The sequence below is a fragment of the Castanea sativa genome, chromosome 1 (genome assembly GCF_040712315.1).
Source record: "Castanea sativa cultivar Marrone di Chiusa Pesio chromosome 1, ASM4071231v1".
In the NCBI taxonomy this organism is placed as follows: domain Eukaryota; kingdom Viridiplantae; phylum Streptophyta; class Magnoliopsida; order Fagales; family Fagaceae; genus Castanea; species Castanea sativa.
Window position 1 is genome coordinate 81,367,965 of NC_134013.1, and position 13,068 is coordinate 81,381,032.

The 13,068-nt window shown below is 32.6% G+C and overlaps 1 protein-coding gene across 3 annotated transcripts; it reads right to left on the reverse strand.

Annotated features, from left to right (window-relative positions):
• Positions 1 to 1,923: 1,923 nt before the first annotated feature.
• On the reverse strand, positions 1,924 to 7,151 carry LOC142641868 (cytochrome c oxidase assembly factor 6). 3 transcript variants are annotated; one of them, XM_075816275.1, is made up of 4 exons: positions 6,928 to 7,119; positions 6,682 to 6,819; positions 6,508 to 6,583; positions 1,924 to 2,191 (listed from the first exon to the last, which is right to left on the reverse strand). In XM_075816275.1, exons 1-4 carry the CDS (start codon positions 7,009 to 7,011, stop codon positions 2,172 to 2,174), a joined length of 318 nt encoding a protein of 105 aa, XP_075672390.1. In that variant the 5' UTR covers positions 7,012 to 7,119; the 3' UTR covers positions 1,924 to 2,171. The 3 variants fall into 3 exon arrangements, with proteins under 3 accessions (XP_075672390.1, XP_075672391.1, XP_075672389.1); XM_075816276.1 differs by lacking the exon at positions 1,924 to 2,191 and adding an exon at positions 5,835 to 6,141 and having other exon boundaries at positions 6,928 to 7,151; XM_075816274.1 differs by lacking the exon at positions 1,924 to 2,191 and having other exon boundaries at positions 6,258 to 6,583; positions 6,928 to 7,118.
• Positions 7,152 to 13,068: the final 5,917 nt, after the last annotated feature.

Here is a 13,068-nt window from a genome sequence, read left to right on the forward strand (position 1 = left end):
TTGTGTTGTGTTACATAGTTGTCAAAGACAAGTCTACCACTATACTCTATAAGTAGGTGAAATGTTACTTCATTTTATTGTGAGTACATATTGAAAAATTCACTGGAATATATATAACAGCTGGAGACATTAAAAAAAACACTGTAGAATTTGTTTAGATTATTGGATCACATAAAATAAAATTGTTTATAAAAAAAAAAAAATCAAACTTCAAACTGAAATGAACACACCATTGACCTTAAGACTATGCACAATTATGAGCACGCAGCTTTATGATAAATTTACACATAAGAGAGACATGTAGTCCACTACTATCTCTTTTTTTCTTTTTTCTTTTTTTGTGTGTGGGTGTGTGTGACTAACTATGTATCGATGCAACGTAGAATAATGTCTGCCTCATATAATATTTGCCACGAGCAACTTAAATTGTTTTTTGCCCATACATTTACTTCAATAAGACAGCTTAAGCAATTACATCTATGGCATTCACAAAGGAAAATTTTAAACAAACTGCAAGTTCAGATCAAAGAAACAGTCTGCAAATATTTATAGTGACTAGCCAGAGATAAAGAATTATAACATGCTAGCTGGTATTTTGCTTTCTTTTTCAAGGTAAATATAATAATAGTTGTTTAAGAGCTTGTTTGTTTAAGCTCATAATTAAGTTTTTTTTTTTTTTAATTAAAAACTTTCTTACATACTACTTTTTAAAGTCTTACTGTTTTTTTTTATGGCACAATTGTACTTTTACCCAACATATTTTTCAACTAAATAAGATAATCAATAAAAATAAATAAAAAAGTTAATAAATAAAAGCTATCCCAAATGGACATAATCTGTTGCCTTCTCTCACAATTATTTTTGGAGAAAATAAGAGATACATTAAAGGCCATGAAATTTGAAAACTAGGTCTTAACTCAATTAATATGATCAATAAATACAATGGGTTTTTTTTAGCTTTATAATACTACTCTCTTTGATTAAAAAAAATGGAGGTAAGGAATTCAGCCTATTAATTAATGGATGTATATCTTGTCGGGTTGGAGATTTTTCTATCAATTTGCAAAAGAAAAATGTGTCTCGACAACTTTATTCGAGGCATAATATATAATAAATTAAAAAAAATTTCAACTGCCCATTTCTTTTAATTACTAAAGTATAATGAGTCATTGCCCAATGTTGAATAAGTGTTATTTGCTAAGAATAATGAGTCTATTGCCGAATGTTAAATAACAAAAAAGTGGGGTCCTAAGAGGAAAATTTTGAATAGATTTCTACTTTAATTCTAAATTTCTAATATATCTCCATGGAATGATTGTTCTCAATTGAACCATATCCATATATATATGCGTTGCCCATTCACCATTACACTGGATAACCCTAAAAACAGAAAATCTTAGCACCCTACACTTGGAGCAAGAAACACATGGTCACATCATGTTAAATTTTGCTTTAAAATTTATTCACATGGTAGAACTACATGTCTAACACACAGTTGGTGCCTAAACTACTCAAATTTTGGACTACAAATCAAAATTACTTACTAGTATAATGCATTCCCTCTGTTCTAAAATATATGAGAGTTTACAAATGGCAGAGAAAAGAATTTAGGTCAAATCAAATTTAAGGGTAATATGGAAAATTAAATGAGTAAATGTTACAAATAAATTTTACGATGGAATAAACATTAAAAGGTGGCTGTATACCTGTACTGGGTTGACTATCATAATTTGTATGTAAAAAGAGCCCAGATTTTAGCCCATGGTTGTAGAAGATGTTACATATCTAAGGCCCAAAAAAAAAGGAGAGAGAGAGAGAGAGAGAGAGCAAGCAAAATGCACAAAAGCTTTCATGTGATCAGCGAAAAGCCTAAATTTGCAAATGAGTACAGTCGAATAGCTAGCAAAAACTAAATTGGACTGGTACATAGAAAGAAGGCCCATCCTCTGTCTCAATTTCTCAAACTTTAATCGTCTAAACTTCAACCCAAACCACACTCTCTTACGCCATATAATACAGGCTCTTAAATTTGGGGTCCAAGAAAAAGGAAACATATCTTTTGTACATGCAAACAATATCTAGAAATTCGCTCTGGGCCTCATCCTTGATACTTGAAGCCGGAAACATATATTTTTTACACGAAAATAACCTCCAAAAACTCGCTTTGGGCCTCATCCTTGATACTTGAAGCCTGTTAGGGGGAGCTGGTTATGAAAAGCAAAGCGCATAGACATATCATAGATGCAGACATGACTATAAATGAACCAAACTGTTTATGAATAACTTAAACTTGCCTTAAAATAACAAGAAAAAAAAAAAAAAAAAAAAAAAAACCTAAGAGTCTCAAGTTCCTAAATACATTATTATTGAGTTTGATTTGTTTAATAATCGAGCCTAAACTTGAACTTAATCTTGACTTATTTGTTAAATAAACGAATATAAATAAATATGCTGTTTTTTTATTTATATATTTATTTTAAATTCAATAGTAGTTGGGGGAGGGGAGATTTGAACTTTGAATGATTCTATTGAAAACACTTGGAAGTGACCCAAATTAAACTACAAAAAGCTCTTACCGGAGCTCAATTAAGTATATATGTAATATTATATGTTTATATGTATATATGTTTAAAAGTATACTTATTTCATATAGACTTAATATCGGATTATGTATGTTTGTAAATAAATTCATAAAATATCAAATATTTAAGATTTTTTTATATAATATAAATAGTCCTATTTGCAATAAAAAATTATATATAATTTTAAATAGTATGAGGTTAGTGAATCTAATTTATATAAGTTCATAGACAAAAAATTATTCTATCTTATATCATACTCTCTATTGCTTCATCTTCTTTTTTCTTTTTTTTCTTTTTTTCTTTTTTTAAATAGACTCTCTGTTATTCCTTAATTGACATTTTTTTTTTCTACCAATTCTATACCCTACTGTATTACCACTCATGCCCCAATTATGCAACCCTTCTATTACATAGAGTCCCCTAACAGTGGCAGGAACAAAGATGCCGCAGGTGTTGAACTCGAAGTGGCATTCTGTTCCTCTGCATGTCGCAGACCCAGCATTTAATTAGGAATTATGTGAATCCTGAGTCATTAATTTAGGCATTTCTGTTGAGTTGTCTTTCTTGACAAGCTCTATTTACCATCCTATAAATTAAATGCTGCAAAGAAAGCATGTTTTCTGTCACTTTATTAAGCTAAAAGCTTAAGGCTTCTTAATAATCAAATCTTTTTTAATCACATAATTATAGACTTGTTTGTTTAAAAGACTATCCTCTTAGTAGAGCAGCCAAAAGAAAACACCCAAGTCACAACTTCTATTAGGCAGGAAGAATTCAGTGTCTTCACTTTCAAATTGGTCACATTCAAAATCATCAATGCCTAATCAGTTTGTAGAGCAACATACGAAGTTGTCATACATTCTCAGTCTGTAGAGCAACATACAAAAGTTGTCAAACATATTGGTCACATACCGCTCTTGATAATTTCTGAAAACACAAGCAAGGCTCTCCAAATAAGTATCACAGCAAGGAAATAAGCGCAGCTATGTCTAGAAGGAATGAGTTCATCACAAATTTTTTAACATCTCCCTCAACAACATCAATAGAGACATCAATGGTGAGGCTTATATCTAACAGGAATTCCTAGAGTAACTAAGTGCATTCCAATGTCATTTAATTTCAACCTCAATAGGCAGCTGATGCTCCCTTTCCTTGTGTTTCCTCGGATAAGGAGTTAACGACATCTTCCTGGTCCATAATCCCAACGACTTTCATCAACATGAAAAACCCCCTTAGGCCTTAGGTCACACTCAAAGTTTTAATCTTCTCATTTGTAACATAAGCAAACGTTTTAAACAACCTAAAAAGGGCAGGTTGACAATGCACAAATACTTGAGTCTAATACAAATCATTAGCAAAGAAGCATTGAATACCTTATATGTGTAACCTAATCGTCAAATCCAACAGTCATTCATGTCACATTCATTAACTACCCCCTTATGGCCATCAATACAAGCAGTAGTATTGTAAAGAATGCCTTCAGCATTCTCAAACCTAGGAATTTAAAAGAATTAGAAACTAAGTTGAGAAGTAATTGATACAGCACAATCTGTTTGGATAAGTAATCATCTCCCAAATAAGGTAATGACAAATCAAAAAGGAATTCCAATAATATCACAATCATTTTGGAAACATAGGTATAATAGCTTTCTACAGGAATTCCAATAATCTCTAGAAAGCAAAGTTCAATTAAACAATTGAAGAGTATCTAAAAGAATATTAGCCCTCGTTTGGAAGGAGGGAAATGAATGGAATAGAAATAAATGAAAAAAATAATTTTAGAATATTCTTCCCTTTTCTTGTTTGAGAATTTTAATGGAGGGAAGTCTATTCTCTTGTTTGGGACTTTAAGTGGGAGAGAATGGAATAAGTAGGAGAGAATACTCATTCTTCTCTATTCCCTCAAAACCTCAAGTTTTCATTCCCCCAAAATTGAGAGGAATTAGAGGGAATGAAATTAGATTTAATGAATATTTTACTAAAACTCCCAAAATATGCCTACATATTTAGCCATTTATTTTAAAATAGGGGCCTAATAATGATATTGTCATAAAATGATTCTATTCATTTCCCTCTATGTTACTCACTTACTCTCAAACAAAGTTACTTACCTTCCATTTCTTTATTTTAAAACTTTCATACAAGATTACTTAATTCCATTCCATTCCTTTCCCTACTTAAATATATTCCATTCAATTCCATTCCTCTAAGATCATTCCATTCCATTCCCTTATCAACTCCCAAACAAAGCCTTTGGTCAAAAAGTGCACTACCAATGCATTTCAAACTCGATTCTTTGCTGGAACTTCCCACAACCCACAAAATTTGAAAACCCCAAAAACAGAAGCCTGGTTCCATCCTGGCTTCAGAATTCTAAATTAACTATTCTTAAAAAATCTATGATTATCCAAACACCTAATATGAAGATTCACCATGCTTCTTGATCATGAAATCCCACAATGAAAAAGTACGACTTCCATGTAAAGGCTGAGTGACTAATATACTTCAACAAAAGAATGGGTAGGTAGAGTAGCATAGGACAAGATTCTTACAACTATGCAACAAAACCAAATAGAAAAGTTTACATAGAAAGATAGTTCAGTTTACATCAAGATATATGGTGACAGTTTGGTTTGGCTTCCAGTATCATTTATTTTTAAGAATAAATTTTTGGCTTAAACGTAGACCATGTCACTAGATTAATTTTACCTTACAAATGAGATCTTTTATATTTTACTTTGAATACTCACACTAATGAAATAGCACTCAGGGGTGGGGGAGGGGGTGTGGGTGAGAAATAATTTCCATGAGCGGCATTTGACATTCAGATGGCATAATGGGCCAATGAACCCTGGCTCAAATGGTATATCCCTATTCTCACAAGTATGGGTGGAGTGTGCGGTTTGAAACTCATTGGGTGTGAGCAACTTACAAACATTTAAAAGAAAAACACATATGACATCATTGGCATAATTAGAAAAGAAGTCCATCTTCTTCATCTAAATATCACTACTGCCATTGGCTCATATATTTAATTTTGATAATGCGCCTTTAGTTCCCATAAAACTGACAAATTGAATGACTGATAGTATACGAATAAAAAGGAGATGAATAATGTCAAAGCAGTGGACAACTGCTCACACCTCACAAGGACACAGTACTAAACCAACTCAACAAAGCTACATGACAGCACACGGGTAATAGAAATCAGAGATACACAGGTTTCCATTGAATTGCCTTAATAGGAAGAGATGGACAACACAAAGAGCATAGCAACTATTGAAGTAAAATTAACATCATAAAATTCAAATGTGTTTAGTCTTTACAGAAGGAATACATCTCAAAATACACAACATTCCAATTATTTTCTAATGGCAACAACAAAAGATGCCAAACAATAACAGACTACTTATGCGGTAACATTGCCGCAAGCCTTAAAACCATTCTAGTGTTCTTCCACTAAGTTGAGTAAGGTATGCAACATTTCACCAAGTAAGGCAGTAACAGACAATGATAATAGCTTCCATCTTCTTTAGGGGCCAAGTCAAGCTTTACACCCCTGCCAAAATCCATAAGACTCAACCTAATAAGGGCATTATTCATTTCCAAATACTCCTACTCCTACAACACTTTTTTTCTCCTAAAGCTCAAATTACTGATTTCATACAAGCAAAGTATCTCAAACCCATGGTAAATATAATGAAGCTTCATAATTCAGATAAAGGCATAGCATAATTAAGCATCCTATACTTTGTTAACAATCCAGAAAGTGCAAATCCTATTCTTTGATAACTGTACAAGTGCAAATCCATCAAAACCCAACAAAACTAGCACATTTTAAAGAAGACCCAGAAAGCCAAATGGTCATAAAACTCAAAATTCTATGAGGATTTAAAAGTATAAGGCTGTGGAAGCATCAACGGACCTCGCCTCGAGTCCTTGTCATCCAAAAGCCTCTGCACCCTCTTGTTCCGACAGTACTGCCTATCAAAATGCTTCACCTACCATTCCAAAAAAAAAAAAAAAAAACAATAATAAAACATTAAAATCCCCATGAAACAATGGCACTAAAATTTGACATTTTTGTTTTGGGGTTTACCCAAGAAGCACGGCAGTTTTTGTCAAACTCGGCCCTGGAGTTTTTGCATTCAGATGGGTATAAGAGCCCGACGGAAGCGATCTCAGTGGGTCTCTTATTGGATTCCTTATCCAAACACGCGTAGAAAGCATCGCGAGCCTGAAGAGTTTATCATATACAATACAAAGAAACAAAACATGAAACCCAAACAAAGAAAGCAAAGAACATAAAAAAGAAACAGAAGCAAAAGGGAGAAAGAGGAAGTACCTTGTAGCAAGCTTGTCTGGCTTTAGAGAGCACGTCGGCGTGGACTGTGTCTGGGTTTCGAGAGGCGTAAGCTTCGAGAGCCATGGCTTGGATTTGGAGTCACAACACAGGGGGCTTTGCCGATTCCTAGTTTGCCTTTTCAGTTTCTTGAGTTCAGACTTGGGTTTCTGAGATTGGACCTGTGAGTCTTGTCACCTGTGGATGGGAAATATGGGCCATGAGTTATATGTTAAAATGGGCTGTGCTCATTTTATTATAGTCCACTCATTATCCTAACTTTTTTCAAACCATGTCACAAATTGGGCATAATAATAAGTTGCCTTGAAAATTTTATAATAGAAAAAATTTAAGTTGAAATTTAATAGAATTTGACAAAGAATAAACTAGATTTAATCCATAATAAACTACTTTAATAATTAATGAGAGTATAGAAACTTATCATAAAGAGAAGATAGAATCTCACAAAATTGGACACAAATTTGTTACCCTGACTTGACACAAATTAAGATTCAATCTTTATTATATATCATATAATATGTATATATAAAAAAAAAAAATTTAAAAGAAAACGCATATGTAGTCCGATATTGGCAAGATAGGCCGGCCGCCTTACCCAGTTAGGAATTTTTTTTGAGCCAATATGCTAGTGAAATTATCAAATGTTACTAGTTTCATTTTAGTAGTAACCATTTAAATTTTTTTTTTTTTTAAAGTTTTGGATAGGCAATCGTTTTATAATTTTATTTGGGGGCCATTGTGTGCTTATTTATTTAAAAAATTATGTCAGTCCATATATCAATAAGGGTCCGGTAAAGGCAAACATTAAGACATCTATTTTTCGAAACATTTTCTCGAGAATTGAAAAAGCTGTCAATACTTTTTCAATTTCAAAGAAAATTTATCCAAAAATGATTAATTATTGTATTCTCTTATGACACACATTAGCAAAATCTTATTAATTTACATGAGGATCAAGGGATATCCCATTAATTCCAGCACCTTTTGCGGTGCCTGTGCATTGGGGTTTCGACCCCAACAATCCCCTCCCTCTATTTATCTAGCTAAGAAAAATATATTAATAAACATAACGCGAATGTATATTATTCTCAGTCAAAATACTCTATTTATTTAGCTAAGAAAAATATATTAATAAACATAACACGTATGTATATTATTTTCAATCATAATACCACAGGTTCATGCCATTTCATTTTCAAAACCAAACAATATAGATATTATTCATGTATCAACCTCGATATTTAAAAAGAAATAAAGCACACTTTCATCATCAACAAAGAGAGAACTATTGTCTCGAGCAAAATTTAGGAACTGAAAAAGAAGGTCTTCTCTCTCTTTTCCTCTTGGTGCACATTAGCACCATGCTGCTAACGTGCACCCCAGCCTCTATTGACCACCATTAAAAGTGTCGCTTTGAGGTGGGTCTACCCCGACCCAAATTGTGGGCCCTTGGCCCCCTTTGGGGATCAGAGCACTTGCAGCAGTGGAGTTAAATAGCTATATAGCTATTTTAGCTCCACCAAAACACCAAAAAGAAGCATGCAGCAGTGGAGCTAAATCTATATTTTTTTAGCTCATTGCTACAGTGCACATCTATAGATAGATGTGCACTGTTCATGAGAGCTAAAAAAAATTAATTTTTTATTTTGCGTTCACATTACTTTTTTATTGTGGTGTTTTTATTGTAGTGAGGTGTATTATTTTATTGTGGTAGATATATTATTTTATTGTGTTGTTTATATTATTTTATTATGTTGAAAGCTAAAATAGATCCACTGCTGCAGCATGTGTGTAGGTAAAATAGATAAAGTAATTTTTGGTGGAGCTAAATTGCTAAATTTTTAGCTCCACTGCTGTGGATGCTCTCACACTACATTTCTTGGAGTTGTTTCATATCAAGCCAAAAGAAATCAGAAGAAATTATAAAAATATCCAAAACATACAAACCCGACCTCATGAAAATGCTAGTACAAATGGATAGGAACAATTTGAAATTGTAAGTGAAATGGAACAAGGGGGTATATTGTATTGATTTCAAAAGGAAGCTTAATTACTTACTTTGGTAACTCTCTTGGCCAAGCCAAAAAAATCCAAGTCTCTCTCTTGAACCAAAATTAATAACTAGGGCTATAAACAAGTCTAGTAGAACCCATTATTAGAAGTTTAGGATTTGTTCATTTAATTTTATTTCGATCATGAGCCAAGCTTGAGCTCATCACCAAGCTAGATTACATGTTCAAGTTTAGTTCATTTTTTTATCGAACAAACTTTAACTCATTTACAAGCTACTTGATCAACTTATTTTTTCTTTATATATAATAAACACCATGGCTAAATTTTTCCCCTTTCACAAATTCATGCAAATAATTAATAATTAAACTATTGTTAAAATTGTATGGTTTAAGTCAATTATATTAAATCATTTTCATGTATACACTTATAAAACTTAGATTTACCAACTTTTACTACAAATTAACTATTTATATTATCAAATAAATTAAGTAACAATATGATATCTTATGAATTTATTACAAACTTACAAAATTCAATTTTAAGTTTATATAAATCAACTCTAATATCAACCACCTTCACAAACAAAATAATATGTTTGAGCTTGAATTGTTTAATAGTAATGCCTAAACTTGAGATTGAATTTGACTTGTTTGCTATTGATTATATTACCTACAATAAAATATTACAATGTATATCATATTTTATATATATATATATATATATATATATATATATATATATATATCAAAGGTATATATTATATTGTTAACAATAAAAATATCGTGTAGTAATTTTAAAATATGAAAAATTGGTGAGGGTAAACGAATGAATTGACATTAGGCATGAAAATATATATTGTATGAAAATTAAGATTTTGAGTAAATATTTAATTTTTTATTTCATCTTTGTCTTTTAATCTTGCCTTCCTTAAATTAAAGTTCTAGCTCCTTCATGTCCTGTTAGATCAAATATTTTTTTTTTTATGGTAAGTGATAAAGAATGCCTTTATAAAAAAAAGGAAAAATAAAATAAAAGCAATTAATGTATTGACAATTTGTTCAATTTTTCATAAAAGCGATATAGAAACTTTTTTTAAATGGTTTATTAACAATTGCCCTAAGAACACTTATTAATATAACCCTTTTTTTTTATAAACTGATAATTAAAATTGCGATTTCTTAAAAATATGATTAAGATATTGCTATATTAGTTATTGTAATGGTTGTTCTATTGTGCTTGCAATGGCACCGGCACAGATTAAGATCAAGCTAGGATATTGCACCTAATACAATTCATTCACTTTATTTCATAAATTTTTTTTACATATAACCCATTAAGAACACTCATTAATATAACCTTTTTTTTTTATAAACTGATTATTAAAATTGCGATTTCTTAAAAATATGGTTAAGATATTGCTATATTAGTTATTGTAATGGATGTTCTATTGTGCTTGCAGCGGCATCGGCACGAATTGAGACCAGGCTAGGATATTGCACCTAATACAATTCATTCACTTTCTTTCATAATTTTTTTTACATTTTAATTTTAACTTTTTAACTTTCCTTTAATATATTTTATTTAATGATTGAGATTGAAAGTTGTTTTTTTAACTTTTAATCTTAGCTATTGATTACAATTCTACCCGGTACAATACCCTAGTTTAATTGTAATCAATATTGCACCTAACGCACTGGCACCCTCGTTTAATTGTACAATTTTCAGCTTCTCAAAAATGGTAATGAAAAAGGTTCCCAACTTGCTGTTGACACAGAGATATGCTTCCATATATATTTTTTTTGAGCAAGAGATATGATTCCATATTTAGTTATAGGATTTGCTGCATTTCCCTTCTGCATTTGTTGATCGCTACACTAGAGGTTTAGCGTAGAGGCAGAATAGGATATTTGACAGGTCGAGGGCAGAATAGGTTTGGATTGGAAGGGGGTTGCTGTAATAGTTAAAGGGAATAAACTTCTTGTTTTTTTCATTTGTGTATAATAAACAATGCTCTTAATTAAATAATAATGTATACATTGTTTTCAAAGAGATTTTATTTAATTTTTTTCCTCTCTAGTTGACGTCCGTTTTTTATAATAGTTATTTATCATCAGATCATAATACCGATCAGTTTTTTGTGAAAGTGAGGATTGAATCTTAAATACTCATTCAACCATCATAAACTTTACTTTATCAGTTAAACTAATTATAACCCACCAATGTTTTACTTTACTTTTTTATAATAAATATTCACACCTAAAATTTCCTAGCTAAATGCCTGTAAGTGCACAATTGCACCTGGACCCAAAGACAATCACGGGCTCAGGCCCAATGAGCCTTAAACAATAAGATTTGTAGAGTGTGGGCTTTAAACCTAGGTTAGAAATGCTAGGAACTTGATAAAAGGCTTTTATAAGCAAACACAAGTAAATAACGAATGATAATGACAAATGGATCTCCTCGGACTCGAGCCGAGGACTACTTCTTTATTATTTCTCTTTCTTCCTTCAAAATTACAAGTTCTTAATTTCTTTCTTCGTTTTCTGATCCCCCATTTTCTTTGGCCTTTACCCCCCTTTTATACTTCCTTCCCTAATACTTTTCGAACAGTGACTAGAAGTTTCCACCTCACTGTTCAGGGGTCACCTCCCCATTAATGCGGCCAGGAGGGTAGGTGCAGAGCCTTTAATGCGGAGGTGGTAGCCTTTATTCTTGATATTTTCTTTAATACTGGTGCATCTAGAAGATTCAGGATGTCCCCTTTTAACCACTGGTCTCTCCAGAGTTGTGCTTTGACCTTCATAATGAAATTTTGAATTCTCTAGGGCTTTTCCGAGGAGAAGCTCGTCCTCGGCTGTATCCTCAGACCCTCGGCGTATGGGCCAACTCATAGAGTTTAACCCTGGAGCAGGTCGGCCCTCCATGTTACAGCCCAAAGGCCCATATGCCCACTTGGGTCCTTTTACTCCCCACAATGCCATAATAGGAAAATTGAATTCCCCAACTGTCAACCTTACACATTGTACAATGTGAGGTATATTAAAATTATTTAAATAGTTTACTGTAACTGAAACTCTATTATAAAAATTTCCAATATTAACTTAAACATTTTACATTAATTAAAATAAAATGTAAGTATTTAAAAGCCTTAAAGTAATTTTTATAATATGAACGTGTTTATTTATTTATTTTTGATAAACTTCAATTCATTAAAACAAAACACAAAGTAAACATCAGGGGGAATCCTCCTTACAAGCTGCACACAAAGCAAAAGGGAGGTTCCCCGAATTGAAAAAACAAGAACAGTTAGAACTCAAAGAAAACTTTGCAATTACATGTGCAGCATTGTTGCAGCACCTGTTAACCCAAAGGAAAGAACAAGAGAGGAAATCAATAGATAAAACACGAATATTATCAGCTAAAGTACAAAAAGACCAATCTGGGTTGCACAAGGGATAATTGAGCGCATCAAAACAATTCTTTGAGTCTCCTTCGAAGATGGCTAGGTTCCAATGTTCGCACTTAGCAAGCTGCACAGCCCAAAGGAGGGCCTCTGTCTCGGCTTGGAGGGGGAGTTTGGATGGTAGGATTCTAGCCCATACCTTCACCACATTGCCAAGGTGATTTCTTGCTACCACTGCAAAGGCTGCTTTGTTGGCGAATAAGGTTGCATCAATATTAATTTTTATATATCCAGGAGGTGGAGGAACCCAGTGGCTCAAGGTAGATGGAGTTTTGGGGTGTGTCGATTCAGAGGTAGCAATAATGTATTCTTGAAACCTATGCATAATTTTCTGATTAGAAGCAGGAATATCCAATCTGACATTATGATGCAGTACTTGGTTTCGAATACGTCAAATCTCCTAAAGTGTAAATGCCATGATAAGGGACACTGTCCATTGCTCACGGCCTTGGCTGGAAGTCACAGGGGGATTTAGGATGATGTTGATGATGTCCTCGATTGAATTGATTATCTGCTCATTTGATTTGAAACCCCAACATGATGCATACCATAAAGCCTTGGCAGTTGAGCATCTGAAGAAGAGATGGCCAGGGTCCTTAGTATCATGACCACAAAGGACACAGCTAGGATCCTTTAGGCTAATCCGA